This window comes from Indicator indicator, chromosome 2, assembly GCF_027791375.1.
Source record: "Indicator indicator isolate 239-I01 chromosome 2, UM_Iind_1.1, whole genome shotgun sequence".
NCBI classification, from domain to species: domain Eukaryota; kingdom Metazoa; phylum Chordata; class Aves; order Piciformes; family Indicatoridae; genus Indicator; species Indicator indicator.
The window spans coordinates 11,824,010-11,842,789 of NC_072011.1; the positions used below are offsets into that span (position 1 = coordinate 11,824,010).

The following is an 18,780-nucleotide window of genomic DNA, read 5'->3' on the forward strand; positions in this document are numbered from 1 at the left end:
ATTATTTTCACTTTTCAGGCAAAACTATTTTTGTTATGTGCTACATCCCTTGACAGCTAATGTTTCCTTCCTCTCTGCTACTCTTAGGGAATTCTTAGAATCAATTAGATTTAGGTTGAAATGCCCCCAGAAGTTACTCAAATTGCTGAAAACAATAGATAGACAAATACACAGATAAAAAGCTATGTAGATGCATGACCATTCCAGGTGGAGCAAGTGTAGATTGTTTCAACACAGTGGTAGAGTGAAGGTCAAAGCTGTTGCACTGCATGCTTGTTCTAGCTGGACTGCCGCTAGTGAGACTGGTGTGAAGACTCCACTATAAATTTAGAAGTGAAATCTCATGTCTACTTATTCTTCTATGTAGTGTCTCTTCTTGCAGTAAAAACAGAACCCCTGAATAGCAGTGAAACAACAACAACAACTGGAGATGGATCACTTGACACTTTTACTGGGTCAGGTAAAGCCATAATAAGATCATGTATTGTTAGATGAACTTTAATATAGCATTTAATAACCTTCACTAATGAACATTTTATTGCATGGAAGCAATATTAAGAAAGCTACAATATAGTAACATTTTAATACCTAATCATAATAATAATAGCTTCTTCATTTTGTCAAACAAAATCTAGAATTTTCATGAGCTATGATTTAAAAGAAGATTTTATGATGCCTGAGATGATGACTGTATGCAAAAATCTTATAGCAATAATGGTATAATTGGACTGTAGATTTTTTCAGTGTTAGTTCTGTGCTACCTTATGGAGTAAAAAAAAAAAAAAGAGCCTATATTTGTAACAGCCATTTCTAATTTTTAAAATTTAAAATCTTAATGGTTATATTTCAGTGCTAATCTTTTTATTCCTATTAGCAGTGTGTTAATTTAAACTCTAACCAGATTGCTATAAAGTTTGCCATAAAGATTGCTATATACCTTAAAGATTACATATGAAAATAAAGTCTATATTTTACTTTAAATAATCATAAGTTTCAGTTACTTCAAAAAAAATCAACAAACATCAATTTTTTCATATAAATTATTAAAAAGTGTTGAACTGTGGAAAAGCACAGATAATCTGCCTTCTAATCATTAAGCAGAGTCCTGCTATTAACAAGGAGAGTGTGGGGAGAATAAATTTTGCCTTTGAAAATACCACTTCAGGGATGGCCTTACTTGAAATGTCACTGAAGACAGGAGTCATCATTCCACAAAGTACTTTGATAGGCTGAGGTAGTCAAGATCTGTTTACAACATCTTGGAAATCACAATGTTTCTCTGTAATGAAAATGTTTTTAAAATTGAGTTTATGTTTCTGGAATTGTTTTTTAAGCATCAGTAAATACCTGTATACTCTGAAATACTGCCTGTAGACTTCTTCAGAAATTTATTTATAACAAATTTAGTACCTGAAGAAAAGGTCTTCTGTGAGATATAAAGTGTATGCTATTACCAACAAGAAAAAAATAAAACATTGTCCTCATTATACTGACAGGAACTCTATCAACTGAAAGTCTAAGAAGTTCCATAAAACAAAATTTAATAGTCTTGGCTAAAAATCAGCATTTCTTTTCACTCTCTTACTCTGTCCTGAAATTTTATTAGTAGTGATTACAGATTATAAAATGTCTAGCCAGATATATAATTTTGTCGTTGTTGATGAAATTCTATAAGCTTCTGCCATGTATTTAAGACATCTGAATTAGATTTCATATATAAAACATGGCTAAGACAACATTTTCATGAAGGGAATGCCAAGAATTGCAGCTTCCAGTTCAGAAAGTTTAGTAACAGTTTAATATCCCCAAGTGCTGCTCACCCATTATCTTCCATTGACTTCAAAAGAAGTCTTGAGGTCTCTACACTTCAGAGATTTGGAAACAATTCGTGCCTCCAAAACAAGGCAGGAATTTGAGCCTTACACAGTCATTTTTGACTGTTAGTCACTTACATGCTCAAAAGAAATACAACCCTGATTCTCAATTTAGGCTACAAACTCAAGTATTAAATGACAATGGCCATTCAGTGTGGGAAATGTATAGTCTGCTTGTCTGGGTGATGTGCAGTCTTTGTCATCAGAGTGAGGTGCTGAGCTGCCTTAATAACATGCAGAGCCTTTCATGAAGAATAAATCCATTACTTACACTTGCCTTTTAGTGATGCTTGGACAATTTCATAGGATCACTCTCGTGGCAGGAGTGCTAAACAACAGTAAAAACGCACACAAAAACAAATGTATTTATCTGATTTTTTAACCTAACTTGTTATTTGGGAAGCTTAATGCCTTGCCAAAGACATTTCAGACGAACTATCTGCAATTGAAAACAATTCATGACAAAGCCCAACACTGAACAGTTATTTTTTTCCTAATAATCAGTTACATACATGTGTTATTGCATCCATGAGCCTATTTCTTGAGCATTCCTAGACATACACTATCAGGGATATCACCTACACTTTCTTATACAAGCATAGGTGAGAAGGACTCAAGCATCCTTTGTTGAGAAAGGAAGGATTTAGGTATATTATTATTTTATGAAATGAGGGGTAGGTGAAAAGATAAATCCTTGTGCTGAGACCCTTTTAGGAGTCTGCCATGCATTCCCCTCCTTCAGATATTCTACCCATTTAAATTGATTTCCATGTTCCATAGTCAGTCAAAACCTGTGACATGCCCTGGAGCTGAGCAGAAAGCTGAACAAGCCCTTTGGGGTGTAAAGTAGCCAACTCTGTCATTAATGACCTCCTGTAACGCAGAAGGTGATGGTCAAACACACTGTGAGGTGTACTGCAGGAGAGACAGATCAGGCTCCACAGGTAGCTGTGATGAACCCCAATTATTGATTGAAAAGTTAAAAAATGAAGCACATAGATCTCGTGAATTTATGATGACAGTTGGCACAGTGGCCTTGCCTACCCTGTTGGGCAAGGCCCTGCTAAGGGCTGTAACTCTTATGTTGCAGCTCACACTCCTTTTTCTTCAAAGAATGCTGGTTGGTAATTAAAACCAGTATACTCGATTTGAATCTTTGTGGTCCTGCAGCAGAATCCCATTGAGACGGGTATTCACAGGATGTGGAGAGATGCAGAATAGCCTAGAAATGAGCATTTTTGTACTCTGAGAATTTGCTGCAGCTGCTGTATCGTGAATGTACGCATTCTTGTGTTTATATTGCTTAAAATACTGGATTCATTTGAGAACTGTTTGTCATTTTAATGGAGCTGAGCGAAGAACAGGTGAAGTTCTCATCATGCTTTTTATGTAGTATTTATTAGAGACAAAAATGGTATAGAAAACAATTTCTGGAAGTTATAAAGGCAAAGTTTGGAAACGCAATTGCTGTACAGTCTATGTTTGGTCCCCTTGTGTGTAGACATTGTGGATTGTAACTTAAATGAGGTATTTTCATCTAACCTCTTTGCTCAGAATTCTACAGCTGCATAATTAAAAAAATACAAAATTCCACCTTATGTTAATATAGTGAACCCAACACACTCTATCAGAACAGTCTATGGTCACTTAAGTTCTCCACAGCCACTCTGGTGAGTTAATCTAACAGGGTGACTGGTAAGAGCTGGCTGTCAGCTTCTTGTCCCCTCTGTAATCAACGTTACTGGGAACTGGAATATACCTTCAGCACCACAGTGAGACTTGAAATTTGGGGATCTTATACCTGCCCTGAAAAACACTTCTCTGATAAATTCTAGTGGTGAATCCTTAGAAGCATTTGAGGTTTCTAGAGAAAAGATTTTATGTTTAATATAAGCAACATAAAGAAGTGTTTAGCCCCATTCATATGAATAGCTCAATAAAGTGGCACAATTATAAAACCCATAGCTATTTGCCTCCACCAACCCTTCCATTGCCAGCATTCCTCAGAAGTAGGGTCAGGAGGCTATCCAGCAGTGAAAGTTGTTTCATAACCCTTAGAATTACTGATCTATGAAATACAAGCATAGTCCAGAGGCTCTACTTAGTCATAATGTTCTTTATAGCAGACGTTACACTCAGTAACATCTCACAGTCTAAAACATACTGCATGCATTGATGGGATGAGCTATCACAGAAAGAGTGAAAGTAACAGACTAATTAGTTTGAAAGGTACAGAATTTCCTTTGGGGTCACTTGCCTATTTTTCTTTCTTTTCAGTGCAACCAGTATTATCATCAGGGAAACTGGGCAGAATAAGAAAAAAAAAATAAAACCAGATACATTCTGAAAGTATTTTATTTTCTTGTCTGAATTTATAGATTAAGCTATGTGCAGAAAGAATTCAAAAATAGGCAGGACAGTTTTTGCTGAAAAACATTAGGTTTTAATATCTCAAGTGATTTAAATGAACAGTCATTAATTTTCTGTAGTTTACATCAGGTGTAGTGGTATGGTAAATGTGCTTTAACCAAACTGATTGATCGAGTGAGCTGTCATCCAGCAAATGATCAGGCAAAACCTGGAGCAGTACAGGAAGAAAAGATGAGATAAGCTGATAATGGATCATGACAGTTCCTTGCCCTGAGAATCACCAAGGTCACTCTGTTAGGTATTGCTTATGTTTAGAAAGGTCATAGGGATACAACAGAGAAGACTAATTACTCTTCAAGCCTTAAATAACTAAGAGCGTCCTTTAGAGTTCTATGGACAGCTTATGTTGATATATACAGCCATAGGTTCGTTTACCTCTGGGTGGGAATAGCTGTATGGACATTTAGTGGATCACTACGCAGACTGAGTTTAAACCATGGAAAGGCATTCTCAGAAAAAAAAAAAAAAACAAAACAAAACACCAACCACCCACACAGAATTAAGTTAAGCAAATTTTTCACTACAGGCAACCCCTCTATATTTTTTCAGCTAGTAACTCTGGTGGCACATGATGCAAAAATTACTATCTAATTCTTCTTTATTTTCAAAACATAACTGCACATTTAAAACAGAAGCTGATTGTTTTTTCTTCTACTGTGTTTTCCTTTTAAGCCTTGTATGTTCCAAATGCATTTAAACTATCTTTAAGAGCATGAAGTTCTGCATGTGATCAAAGCAAGAGATCTCAGAGATGTTAATTAGGCATGGATGTAGAAATAAATCATGTTTCATAAAATAGTTAGGAACCTAAACCTCTTTGTCACTTCTATAATTCTGAAAGTTCATTTCTACTGCCATTAAGAAGAACTCAGGAAGAGGGTACACTTTGAAGTACAACTATGATTGATTAGACTAAAGAAATTCCAGTGCTTCGTTGTGTACTACTTTAATCTTTTGAAAAGTGAATGAACAGCAGATGGCCTAATAAAGACACTGTGTATGTTTGCCCAGTATGGATTTGCTCTGAAAGGACTGGTTCAGCACTTGGGAGTACATATATTTGGAATACATCTGTCTTAGTCGAGACAGATGGCTAAAGGAAAGAGAAACTTCCAAACACTTGGAATTAATCCAGTGTGAGCACAGCTTCTGAATGAAATTTTAATGGGATATGACTATTGTTCAGTTAGCATTCTTGGAAGAATGCAGCTGTGAAGAACACAGGCATACAGGATTTTGATGGCTACTGGACAGCACTGTTTATGCTTACTTTGGAAATAAAAGTATTGTTGTTAGAGGATATGTTCTAATTGTCCTGTTGATAAGGAATTTTACTCATTTTCTAGTAGTCAGTCCAGTATCACCTAAGATGACAGAAATTAACCACACCCATATAAGAGATATTTTTCCTATGCAGTGTTAAAATTACACTTGTTAATGTGAGACTTTAAAAGTATGTGTATGTTATTTCAACCCTGTGCGATACCATGTGTTAAATCACTGGATCCTTTTTAGCTGCCAGTTTCAGTAGAACTTGCAAATTTGAAGAATCTGTGGTGTGTGGATCACAGTTGATACACAATTGATGATTTGGGAGGGTTTTTTTTTTCATTTTTGTATTAAGATGCTGCAGTGCAGGTGACATCCACTTTGTTGAAGAGCTATCCATTTCAGTGAGCTTCTCTGTTAATGTTGCTGCATTTATATTCAGACTGTTTGGCTGTGTTGGCCTCATGATGTTTCTAACTGCTGTATTCTTGTTTTCTCTTTTGCAGTAATAACAAGTAGTGGCTACAGCCCAAGATCAGCACACCAGTACTCTCCACAGATATATCCCTCCAAGTTAGTGTCTGCACCTCTTCTAGTCTTTTACAGGGAATTGACCTTGGCTGTAGATATTTCTGTGGTTTGTTGCAAACAAGTGTTCATCATCAGAAGAAACAGGGAGGAAAGAGAATACTTAGAACTCAGTACTGACTCCATCATAGCTCTCTCCAACTTTTTTTTTCTCTTGTGGCTGCGGAGTATTCCTGCACGAGAAATACCCTTAAATATCTGCATACAAGAAAAGGAAAAAGTTGAACTATTGCATTCTCAGACATCAGAATCTTAATAGTGCTGGCAATGCATGGGGACATATTTTGAAGAGGGCAGTTTATATTTAGAAACCACAATTGCGTGTGCAAGATGCGTACTGAGGGGTAACCCTGTCACGGACCCTCCCAGTGCCAGCATTGCCAAATGCTTCCAAACATTCCACAGTCATGAACCCACCCTTTCCTCCTCCTTCTCTGATATCATAAGGTTTAAAAATCAAATAAATCGGGCTAGATTTTAATCTCATTTTTTGGGGGGCACTCACGTGAAGCCAGGAGTGGGAATTTTAGGAAAATGCACTGAAGGTGTTATATGAAAATGCTGCAGTTGGCAGCCTAGCAGTTTGCTTGTCCTATGTTCAGTGTTGTGCACAAGGGTTCTTGATTCCAGTATGCCATCTCTTTATTTCTTTGTATTTATGCCATCTCTTTGTTTCTGTGTATTTGGTACAGCTACCTGTGTACCTCTGATAAAGAGAAAACTTTGAAACTGTAGCTGATTAGGTGTTTTCAAATTTCTTTAATTTTCATTCATATCATGGTAGCCAATATTTATTGATTCAGAAGGTAGGTGCCTGAACTAATAGCCCCCATTTCACCTAAACCTGATTTTGGTAAACTATGTCAGTTACTTTTGTCCAAATATATTACAAGAATAAATGGAATTTTTAATCTGCTGTTATGATTTGTTGGCCTCAAAATTAATTAATTCTTTTCTGATAGTAACTGCTGCCAACTGTACTGATTAGAGAAATAATAATAAATAATAATAATAATAAAGAAGAATCTGAAATTTACTCCTGGCTTTTAATGGCCAGGTTTCCATTAGTGTAATTCTGCAGAGTGTGTTTATTCAACTCCTGCTCCATAAAGTCTTATTTGACTTACAAAACAATCCAAGACAAATGTTTCTCTGTATGTTTTTGCTACTCTGGAGGGCAAAAATTTAAAACTTGATTTTATTCAATCTCTCTATAAAACCCCAGTATTAATAAGTAAAAGACAACTTTTATTTCCATTCTATTTCCCTAGCCCATATTTTCCAAATGTTTAAAGCCTGTCTGGTTACCAAAGTATTGCTGTGAATGTTTTTCATGCTTCTCTCAATGGCCATGATCCATCTCTTGTTGAAGCCAAAGGCTAGATGTCTGTTGAAGCAGAACTGTACACAGAGGACAGAATGTGGGAGCTTTAATGTTCACCTCTGTATTTCCTTTAATTCTTCTAGTCCAAGTTTCCCTCCACTCAATTAAAAAATCACGGGGTCTTTTCTGATTTAACTATGCTGTTCTTGGCTGAAAGGGTTCAAAATTCATATTGCATATGAAAATGCAAGCCATAAAGCAGTACCATAGTCCACCTAGACCTGGACACGGTATCTTGAGAATTAAATTGTAGTGATGGAACAGCACAAAATATTCACCATGCCCTGGGGAATGTGAGCCAGAGTGGTTTTCAGCTTACTTCAGTGGGGGATGGACTAAATCCCAGAAGAGGAACAGTTGGCAGAATAATGAACTGCCTTTGGACATCTTGAAACCTTTTTTCTTTATTTTATTGCTTGAATCAACATACAAAGTATTTGTTGCCACAGTAATGCTATTTTTCCTGATATTTAGGCCCTATCCACACATTCTTTCTACACCAGCAGCTCAAACAATGTCTGCCTATGCCGGACAAGCCCAGTATTCAGGAATGCAGCAACCAGCGGTCTATACAGCCTACTCCCAGACAGGACAGCCCTACAGCTTACCCACTTACGGTATCTGACCTCTTTCTTATTACCTCTCCTTACGTAGAACTAAGAGCAATGATGCCTTGAATGTTTTCTCTGCTTTCTTTTTAATTTTGGTTTCCCAAATGCAAGAAAATATTTTAAAGAATCAGTTGAAAATTAATTTCTTATACAGATTTGGGTGTAATGTTGCCAGGCATCAAGACAGAAAGTGGGCTCTCGCAGACCCAATCACCATTGCAGAGTGGGTGCCTCAGTTACAGCCCAGGGTTTTCCACCCCACAGCCAGGCCAAACACCCTACTCTTACCAAATGCCAGGTGAGTAGCAATGTCTGGGCTCATCCCATTACTGATGACAGCCCCCTCTTCCCTCATAGTTATCTTACATTTTTCCATTCATATTTTGTGAACTCTGGCAAGTATGCTTGTCATTGGAAGCTACTTTTATCTCTAATATTTAAACCTGAGTATTTTTCCAGTACAAATATGCATGTATCTATTTATTTTGGTGATCTGTCATGCAATGTAGTGCTTATTTGCACCTTGATTTTTTTTATAGGGTAAATTGCATGGCAGGACTTGAAGCATTTGTTGTATTTATTAGTGTACAGAAGTCACTCTTCCTTGTGTTCCCATGTTTCTGAGTATGACATTGTTTGATACTTGTCTTTGGATTAACATAATTTGTTAGAATTTCTCCTTAATTCATATATATTCTTTATTATTCAATTTTTAATTCACTTATTAATTCACTTATTAACCTTTGAACATCAATAGCTTAATTTATGTTTTATTTTAAGCTTTTCATACAATGATTAATCTTTTAAATATTACTTATTACACTATGAATCACCTGATATATTGAAAAGAAGGACACACCTCATCATTATAGAACTATTAAAAACACCTGGATCCTTAAAGTATTCCTTGAATTTTTTTTTTTTTTTGTAAACCATTAAACTTAGAAATGAAGGTAAAAGAGGAAAACAATATTTGAGAAGGGTTTGAGACACTGCGATGAACTGAAAAATGCCTTCTCAATCAGGGCAGTGGCCTACTGCCAACAACATCCTTGCATGGCATGAAGAGGAATGCATGCATCTATCTGTGGAAGTAGCATTTAATTTTTTTAAGCTTTCACTGTAATATTTTATTGGTTAAAAAGAAAATAAAAATTGTTTGTTTTCCTGACTGCTCTGTACCTTAACACAGAGTACTATGTGTAGAGTTTTATTTCGACTGACAAGCAAGTTCTCACAGTTAATTGTGTTCTTTAATTTTAGGTTCTAGTTTTACACCATCATCCACTATTTATGCAAACAATTCTGTTTCAAATTCTACAAACTTCAGTAGTTCTCAACAGGTATGCATATTAACATTTTTATTTGTCAGTTACAAGAGGATTTGTATATATAACTTGGGTGATGGCATGTTAGTTAAATTTAGATCTGTTGTATTGAATTAGACTCACTGCAGGTAACTGTTATTTTCTGTGGAAAGCAATCAAAATCCCACTGAAAGCCTAGCTACATCTTTTGGCACTTAAATACACCAGCAGCCTCCCTGTAGTCTTTTAGTAAGTATCCTTAAATTAAAAAAACCCAAAGGGTTAAATGCCCTTAAATTTAAAAAAAATAAATATTTACTAATTCCCCAAGACTCCTGCAAAGGTCATATGCACACATAGTGGGAAAAATCACTCCTTACTCTACCTAACTAAGTATTCTGCTGCATTTACTGTTTTAGGATTATCCCTCATACACAGCTTTTGGCCAAAATCAATATGCACAGTATTACTCAGCATCAACATATGGTGCATATATGACCTCAAACAACACGGCTGATGGCACTTCATCATCATCAACCTACCAGTTACAGGATTCTCTCTCTGGACTGACTAGTCAACCAGGTACAGATCTACATTCAGGTGAAAACATTTTCTGTATTTTATTCCGTGCTTGTTTAAAGACAAGATTTTCACATCTACCTGCCTTGAACATTGACATTTTAAACTCTTGCTTTTCAGAAAACTTTATCGCACACACCAACCAAAACCAAGTTTGTTTTGTTTTGTTGGTTTTTGTTTTTTTAAACAAACCTGTCTAGTTTGTTTACTAGTTAAATAAAACTTTTTGCAGACTGAGGTGGCTGCCTGGGGAAGAGGGCCTAAAACATGTTACAACAGTCTGGTAGGGATCTGTTAGTTCCAAAAAAACCCCCACAACCTGTATACTGACAAACCTTTCGTTAATTTTGTAATAAAAATGCAATGAGCTCTCCTGTTACTGATAGTGGAACATTCATGTACCCACCTAGATGTTCCGAAATATTGCTGTTAAGAATGTAAATCAAGACACTTTTCATTTAATATTGTCCCTATCATGCTAGCAAGGGTACATAAAATCATAGAATTGTCAGGGTTGGAAGGGACCTCAAGGATCATCTAGTTCCAACCCCTCTGCCATGGGCAGGGACACCTCACACTAGATCAGGTTGCTCAGAGCCACATCCAGCCTGGCCTTAGAAACCTCCAGGGATGGGGCTTCTGCCACCTCCCTGGACAACCTGCTCCAGTGTCTCACCACCCTCATAGTGAAGAACTTCTTCCTAACGTCCAATCTGAATCTTCCTGTTTCTAGTTTCACTCCATTCCCCCTAGTCCTATCACTACCTGACACCCTAAAAAGTCCCTTCCCAGCTTTCTTGTGCCCCCTTAAGATACCGGAAGGCCACAAAAAGGTCTCCTCAGAGCCCTCTCCTCTCTAGAGTGAACAGCTGAACATGAGCTTTATTCAAATGTGTGAAAGTCGTCCTTGCTAATTCACTAATGAGGTAACTAAGAACAGAGCAATTGGTGGGTTATTTGCACAAGTCTGTTTAATGAAAGAGCATTGAGGTAGCTGAATTTGCAGAAGGGTGGCTCTCAGGAGACATCAGGGGATACCATTAGCCTGCCCAACTGTGCCCCCTTGTGCACACCCACCACAACACAGCATTTGATTGCACAGCTCTGTTCTTAAGGGATAATGCTGCTGGCTAATGGCAGCTATTCTGTTTTTCTCATTATCGTTATAACTCAATTCACAGTTATTTACCTGCTGCCTTTTGCATGTTCTGCAAACCCAAATATTAATTGATTTTTTTTTAATGTTAGATTGCCTGAACATTTCGCCAATTTATTTCCCCCCATTTAATATAAATGGGACTGAAATAAGAAAAGCCAAAACTATGTATTTGAAATTATGCATACTATAGTGCAGATCTGTGAGGACCTTGGTGGGATAGTTTAGGAATTTGCAGCCACTGTCAGATGAGTGTGGTGTTTTTACTGGGTGAACAGAGCCTGTTTTTCATGCTCAATTTCCTGTGTTGTTTCCATTTTACAGGAAGCTGTTAAAGATCTAGCTCTGTATTATGTCATATGTTCATAAGCTAAGCAGCCTTCTAAGGCTGTGCATAGCATCTATGGGAGAGTTTATCAGCTGCTAGCTCAGTGTTGCTAGACTAATCTCTTCCAGGGACACTGGCAGCGTGGGTAGTGTCTGCCTTACACACAGACTGTAAGCATTTCTTAAAAGACTATAAAACTACATTTTGGGTTAGGCTCTGAATAGGGAGGAAATAGGCTTTAATCACACACTCTACCCATTGCATAAAACTTGTGATTCTCATCCCAGCAACTGCAATATCTCACTGAAAAGCAGAATAAACTAATGCATTATGATAATGAATTTGTGCAAAAGAAAAGTAATACTGTGTAGAAAAGTATAAACAAGGCCCTGCACTTCATGTGAAGTTAAATTTACTAAAACTGTTGGAATTTTAATTGCTCGAGGTGCAATTTTTCCTTGTGCAAATGTAAGGAAAAAAAATCTGCTAAGAGGTAACTTGAAATCAAGTGAAATTTCAACAGCTGCAGGCCATTTGTAACAGACACAAATCATACATGAAACATTTTTTAAAATGTAAAGTTTGAAGAGTATTTACAGCTGATACTTTGATAACTGTGCATGTTCTGTGTGCTTCTCTTTGTTCCTTTGTTATTTTTCCATATTTTTGTTTGAGAAAATCAGACAGCATTTTTCATATTGTCTGTCCCTTGTGTTTCCTAGAAATGCTGTATATATTTACTATACATTGAAAATTGCCTTAATATTGAATAGCATTGATAAAAGAAAGGAATTTTGTATAGCTTGAACATGCTGAAAGTCTATGAAAGCTTCAGGGATTGTTCTTTCCTGTGGGTTTTTAAGCATATGAACTGTTGCCTGTTAAGTGGGTTGTGCATCTGAACTTACGAATCTGCCCACACGTTCCTTATTTCTGTGCAGTGTTGCACTGATCATGGGACCCAATGGTGAGAGTGCAACACCCACTGTGCAAATACGTGACATGCCTGTGTCCTTTTGTGTCACTGTAAAAATAAATTTCCATCAGTGAGGCGCAGTGCCTTGGGGATCACTTCAGATACAGCAGATTATACCGCAGAGCTTCAGCGCTCACCGCGTTCACTTGCTAACAGGCCTTTATTGCTTGGTCCTTGAGACTTATTCCAACTAAAACCTATAAGATTAAACACAGCAAGGCAATTTTCTGCCATCTGCTAGCTAATAATTCAAATAACTAATTGAAGCCTCTCGTACTTTCCACATATACAGGACTTCTTGTTTTCGTAATAAAGCCCTATTAGATGAGGAATTAATATCAGTTACAATTTTATTTGTTGACCAAGTAAAGAAAATGAGATTAAAACTGAAATAGACTTTACTCTTTCTGCTACTTGTAACAAGCAATATCATATTACATGCCATGAAAAAAAGGTTTGTAACGTTGAGGCCACCATCTGGCTGCTCTTTCTGCTAAGAATATGTAACAAAAGTAAATCCATAAGGAGAGTGTGGAGAAGCTCAGAAGTTTATTTGTCCCACATCCGTGTAAGGCTCAACTCCTTCCCATGGGCTTCTGTTTGTATTTTGCTGACCCTACATCAAGATTTTTCAAAATGCACTCGTTACCAGAGACAAATGGGTATCTCCAGGGGCACTTTGTAGTGCCATATTGGGATAAGACAGAAGAATCCTTAAGGGATTCTGACTCAGGACATGAGTACTTTTGAGAATATTTGATGAGTACATGGGTACATTTAATCTAGGGTGGAAAAAAATCTAGCAGAAGAAACAGTTCTGTAGGGAGCCAGGATAAAAGCTTCCTGTGTCCTTCCTATGTTCCTGTGTTCCTAATCAAAAACTTTCATATGTCTGGAGTTAGGTGAGGTGATGCTGTAGGATATTTGCTCCAATTGCATTATTGGCTTGCAGCAAAGACAGACAAAGACAGTGCAAAGGTCTATATACAAACTCCCTGTTAAGTGGCACAACTATGTTTTAACAGGGAAGAGTCGATTTTATCCTCAAACTACAGGTGGGAGGCAGTGTTCTGATTACCAGAACATGAAAGACCACCTTTTGTAATGGCAGCGCTGAAACTCCCTGGCCTCTAAGTGGAACTGCTGCAAGGTCTCCATGGCATGGAAAGCTTCATGATGGGCATGAACCAGTGTATGAGCATGTATACCAGCATCTGTGATAAAGTGGTCATGCCATGTTCTGGTTTTAACATTTTCCTCTTGCTTTATTGTATTTCTAATGCTGCTTATAGTTCCAGTGGGAGAAAGCTATGAAGTATATTTATTAGGCATGTGTTGAATATTGGAGAAGCTAAAAATTTGAAACATTGCAATAAAAATTACTGTCTTATATGAGCTGGAGTAGGAAGTCTTCACAAGAGTAAGGTTTTCAGTACTCTTTGGTACTAAATTTTCTCACATTCTTCTGTTACATGGCTGAATTTTTATTAAGTTTTCCTTTTATCAGCATTGACCTAATGACCTAAAGCAAAGGGAGGCTAAGAAAATGCAGTTGCTCCTTTAGCCTGCTGTTGGTAAAAAGCAAATCAAGCAATTAAGCCTACAGTTGTTAAAAAAACATGCACTACTGACTTCTGCAGTTCCAAAATAGATGCATACCTTGCGTTCAAGTAAGAGACAGCTGCTCATTCTGATTTAGAGATTAGTGTAATGAAATAAAGTTGGCTTTAAATATCTGGAACTTAGAAGGTACAATGATTAGTTGCAGCACTGATTAATGGATAATTACGCAATCATGTACAGCATTGACCCAAGCAGAAGCCTGGGGCAACTGGTAATGGCTAATGCTAAATGAAAATTGAAGTTATTTACTTCAGTTGTTGGATACTTTCAGAAAGGATTTAGAACAGGCATTTTTTATATATATTTTAATTTTGGTAGATTAAACACAGTCATTGAGAACAGATGTTTTAATACATTCCTGTAGATTTAACTCTTGATTTTGTTGTAAGATGTTGAAACATTGTAAATGTAAAGACCTTTGTGGTGAGAATGTAAACCTTCATCTTCACTTATTTCAGTTTTCCTTTTTCATCTCTGGGGTTTTGTTTTGGGATATTCTGTCCACTCTGTCAGAAAAATCTAGGAAATTGTAATTTCGTACAGAACTCTTGAGTACTCAGAACTTCTTTGGAAGTCAGTGTAGGTTTTTTTCTGCATGAGAATTCTGTTTATGAAGCATCTTTTTCTACATTTATACATTTACAAAAGTATATGTTACTGCTTTTGTAATGGAGAAAGAACTAAGATAATGTGACTCTATTGATCGCTCCAGTGCCTGCAGTGTCCTTACTGACATCAACACCATGCTGGGAATAGAAATGATTAGTCAACAAGAACTCACTCTGTGTTCTGTAGGGACAAAGTAAAAACAGCATGGGAATGTTATTCATTAGATAGTATTATTGCTGCTCATTCTGGGCAAGTGGGAATTTTAGCTGACGAGAAATTACTACAGAATGCAGATGATCTTTATCCAAATCAGGATGGGCCTACCTGAAAGGCTGTCTGGAATAAATTCTAAAACTGCAGTTTTGAAAATCTCTTCTTAGATGCTGCCTGAAAGTTTGTCTTTGTTCTGTATAAGCAAAGGAACACGTTGGGTTTGTGACGTTGAACTAGTCATCACCTAGTTCAAGAAAAAAGTGCCAATATCTTCCTTTATGTGATAGCAGAATAATTTGTGTACTTTCCCAGGAAGTGAGAGACTGATTTTATTTCCTCCTCTTTCATCACCTTCCACGTGAGGGTACAGGAATGTGGATTTTTGGTCATGAACATATCTTTATATATGTCAGATAGACAGGTATCCCCTGGAGATGGCATTGGAACCAAGAACCTATGTTCTCCAGGCAAATGTCCTAACCAAAAGCCTCAGCAACTGACTTCCTTGTTCTCTTTTCCTTGGATCTTGAATTTTTTTCCTCCCAACATCCAGAGCTCCCATTCAGGAATGTGACATTATGGACTTAAATCTTATTCTTCCAAGAAATACAACAGTCATTTTCCAGTCAAGATACATAAATATGTCTTCCCAGTGTATTTATTTTAATAATCTTCTGTATGTGGCTCACTGTAAGGTATAAATAAATGATGGAAGAGATTAAGAATTTAACTCTTGTGTCACATTATGCACAGGGTCTTAATTGAGCCTGCAGTCTATTTTTTCTCCTTAGTGTCTGCTAAACTGCAACTTTTTAATTCTTTTTTGTGAAGGGAGAATGAGGTGTATGACTGAGGGAAAAAAACATTCAGTCATTCATGTTGAAAGAGACCTATGGAGACCTTTCGGTCCACTGGCTCATGGACAAGCCAAGTTAGGTTATGTGTGAGGTGATCTAATGTGAGGTGTCCCTGCCCATGGCAGGGGGGACTGGAACTGGAAGATCTTTGGTTGGAACTGGATGATCTTTGAGGTCCCTTCCAACCCTGACAACTTTGTAATTCTGTGATTGAGTGATATGTTACTCAGGGCTGTGTCCAATAAAGCTTTGAGTATCTCCAAGGCTAGAGAACATACAGCCTCTTTGGGCTCCTGTCTCAGGGCCTGACCACTCTAACAGTGAAGGATTTTTGTCTTGTATCTAACAGGAATATCCCTTCTTGTGTTTTCTGTTGCTTCTTGTCCTTTCTCTGTACCTCTGTAGAGAGTCATTCAGTCCTTCCTCCAAATGTGCTCAGTCCCTTGACTGACTTGGTCCACCTCACCTGAACTGTCTCCAGTTTCTCAATCTTTCTCTCTTGTCTTTTGGGACTCAAACTCAGTGTTTTTCCAGACATGATCTTTCAAGTTCAGAGTGGAGCAGAAAAAATTACTCTCCTTGATCTGATGGAAACTTTTTCTGTTGCCTGATGTCCTTTGGTGACCTTAGTCATGCTCCCTTGGAAAAATGGATAATGGATAATGTTCAAATTCGAGCTCAAAATCAGATGCATGATCGTTGACTCTTGGGAAGTCCTTGTACCAAATCGTAATGAATTCTGCAGATTTGCTGTCATGAGCACTTTCAACAAATATTGCCAGAGTGGCTCCAAAATGCACAATTACAGTGTAAGGACACACTCTCTTGAATCAAATGCTGCAGCAGATGTCAGATCTAAGCTGTACCCTTCCTTCTTTAATGGAGAAAAATAAGATCCTTAATAGGAGAGATGGTGAAGGAAGATTTATGTCATTTGGTACTCAAGAACATCACCAAACAGCATTTATTTCTAGCAGCTTTGAACAGATGATGAAGGTCCTGTGTTACGAACAGAATATTTTCCATTTACTGAGCTGCAGCATAAAAGTACTTTGTAAGGTGAAGTTCCATGCCATTCTTTCTGCAGTCTCTTACATACCTCCTGCTTTATAATCATCTCTAAAGCCCCTTGTTACCAGCAGAGGTGAAGCATATTAAATGGCTAAGTCAAGGATAGGCCTAAGTGTTAAAAAGAACAACTACACAAAGTAAGATCGAAGGTCCATCTAGTGCATCCTCTGTCTGACAGCAGGAGATAGGTGATACTTAGAGAAAGATGATGAGAATACAGTATGACTTCACTCTCTTTCTGGTAGCTAACAGGAATATTGCATTTGATATTACAACTTCTACCAGTTTATGGGCAGAGAGTTAAGGTAAAAAATAAAAAAGAGGTAACTCTGCTAAAGAGCAGGAAGCTGACTGGCTCTTCTGGTGAGTGGGAATATGACAAAGCATGTTCTGGTAAAAGTAATACAGGTTTGGAAATACATCTAGTTGAAGTCCAAACATGAGAAATGAACTACTTTAACTAAAACGCACTTTGTGTTTTGAAAAGTCATTAGTGGGACTTTTAAAATGCATCTCTGTTGGATCTGTCAACATTTTGCAAAAGCTCACATGTATTTCTGTTCATGCCTACACATGCATATATGTCTTTTTAATCTTTCTCTTATTCTGCTAAATTTTATAATGTGTGTTGGTAAAGCCAAAAGTGCCTATGGCATTTGCAAGTTCCATTTACCTAAGACAAATCATGTTATCACTCATTTTCACAGAACTCTTTTAGGTGCATCTTGTGGTCGTGTTTACATAAATATTTGCCTAGCTATTAGAGGAAAAATGTGTTGTTTCAAAGTTCAATAATAATTATGCCATGAATGGTTGACTTTACAGGGGAGTTTGACACAGTGCAGAGCCCCTCCACACCAATCAAAGATCTTGATGAGAGAACATGCAGGAGTTCTGGGTCAAAGTCTCGGGGTAGAGGGAGGAAGAATAATCCATCACCCCCTCCGGACAGTGACTTGGAGGTATGCTTGCAGTAACTGATGAATGCTAACATGGAGGTTTCTTCTGATGAAAAGCAAATTCTGAAACCTACAGTTGTGGTAACAGTTTAAGGCATTTTAGAAAACATCATGGACTCAAGTCTCACTAGCAGTTGTCATTTTAACATGCAGGTACAATGAGATATGACTGTTCTTCATGACAAAGTTAGGCAAAAAAGTAAATGTGATTCAGCCCTGCACTTTTTTTTTTTAAACCTGTATTAGTTTGTGTCTTTCAGATTCTCACGCAGTAGAACCAGAAAATTGTGAGACTCCTGTATTTAATTTGTCACATTTTCTTTTAGCTACTTTTTAAATAGGAAATATCAGATACATTCTCAGCTTAATTCCATGTATTTATGAATGTGGTGTAAAATACTCCTATATTCAATTTGTCACACTTTCTTTTAGCTGCTTTTTTAATAGGAAATCTCAGATACATTTCTCAGCTTAATTCCATGTATTTGTGGATGTGGTGTAAATATGCAGGATCATTTGGACACAGGCTTTCAAATACTTAATGCACAGGTTTGCCCTTGTGCTTGTAGGGAATGTCAGTGGTTTTCAATGAGGCAGATTACATCAGTGGAGTTATGGTTGTACTTAAGTATGTGCAAGATCAGTGCCTTAGTGAAGAAATATATCTGCCTAATATATGGGGTGACGATTTAAAACACAGATGACCTCTTAGCAATGGAGTAATTATAGTCTTATTACTCCTGTGTTGTAAGTGCCTTTCAGTGACAGGAGGAGGGGGAAGCAGAGTGCCTGTGCGTCTGTGAAACACTCTAGCTCTGGCATCAGGGTAATGTGCTGCTCCCCAGTACAGTGTGTCCCCTGCTGCTACCAGACCAGCACTGGGAGTGAGCAGCCTTAGCCAGCCCCACTGCTTTGCCTTCACTGACCAGCTCCAAGAACAGCAGAA

General features: G+C 37.4%; 1 protein-coding gene across 3 annotated transcripts in view; it reads left to right on the top strand.

Annotated features, from left to right (window-relative positions):
- The window catches only part of EYA4 (EYA transcriptional coactivator and phosphatase 4), a 49,280-nt gene that overhangs the window by 6,239 nt on the left and 24,261 nt on the right, over window positions 1-18,780 (top strand). Inside the window, exons 2-8 of one of the 3 annotated variants that reach the window (XM_054399227.1) lie at window positions 383-460; window positions 6,080-6,146; window positions 8,017-8,162; window positions 8,311-8,454; window positions 9,420-9,499; window positions 9,883-10,063; window positions 17,701-17,837. In XM_054399227.1, the coding sequence (XP_054255202.1) occupies window positions 383-460; window positions 6,080-6,146; window positions 8,017-8,162; window positions 8,311-8,454; window positions 9,420-9,499; window positions 9,883-10,063; window positions 17,701-17,837 (833 nt within the window). Of the gene's footprint in view, window positions 1-382; window positions 461-6,079; window positions 6,147-8,016; window positions 8,163-8,310; window positions 8,455-9,419; window positions 9,500-9,882; window positions 10,064-17,700; window positions 17,838-18,780 lie in introns of those variants that run through there. The other 2 variants (XM_054399228.1, XM_054399229.1) reach the window with 2 other exon arrangements.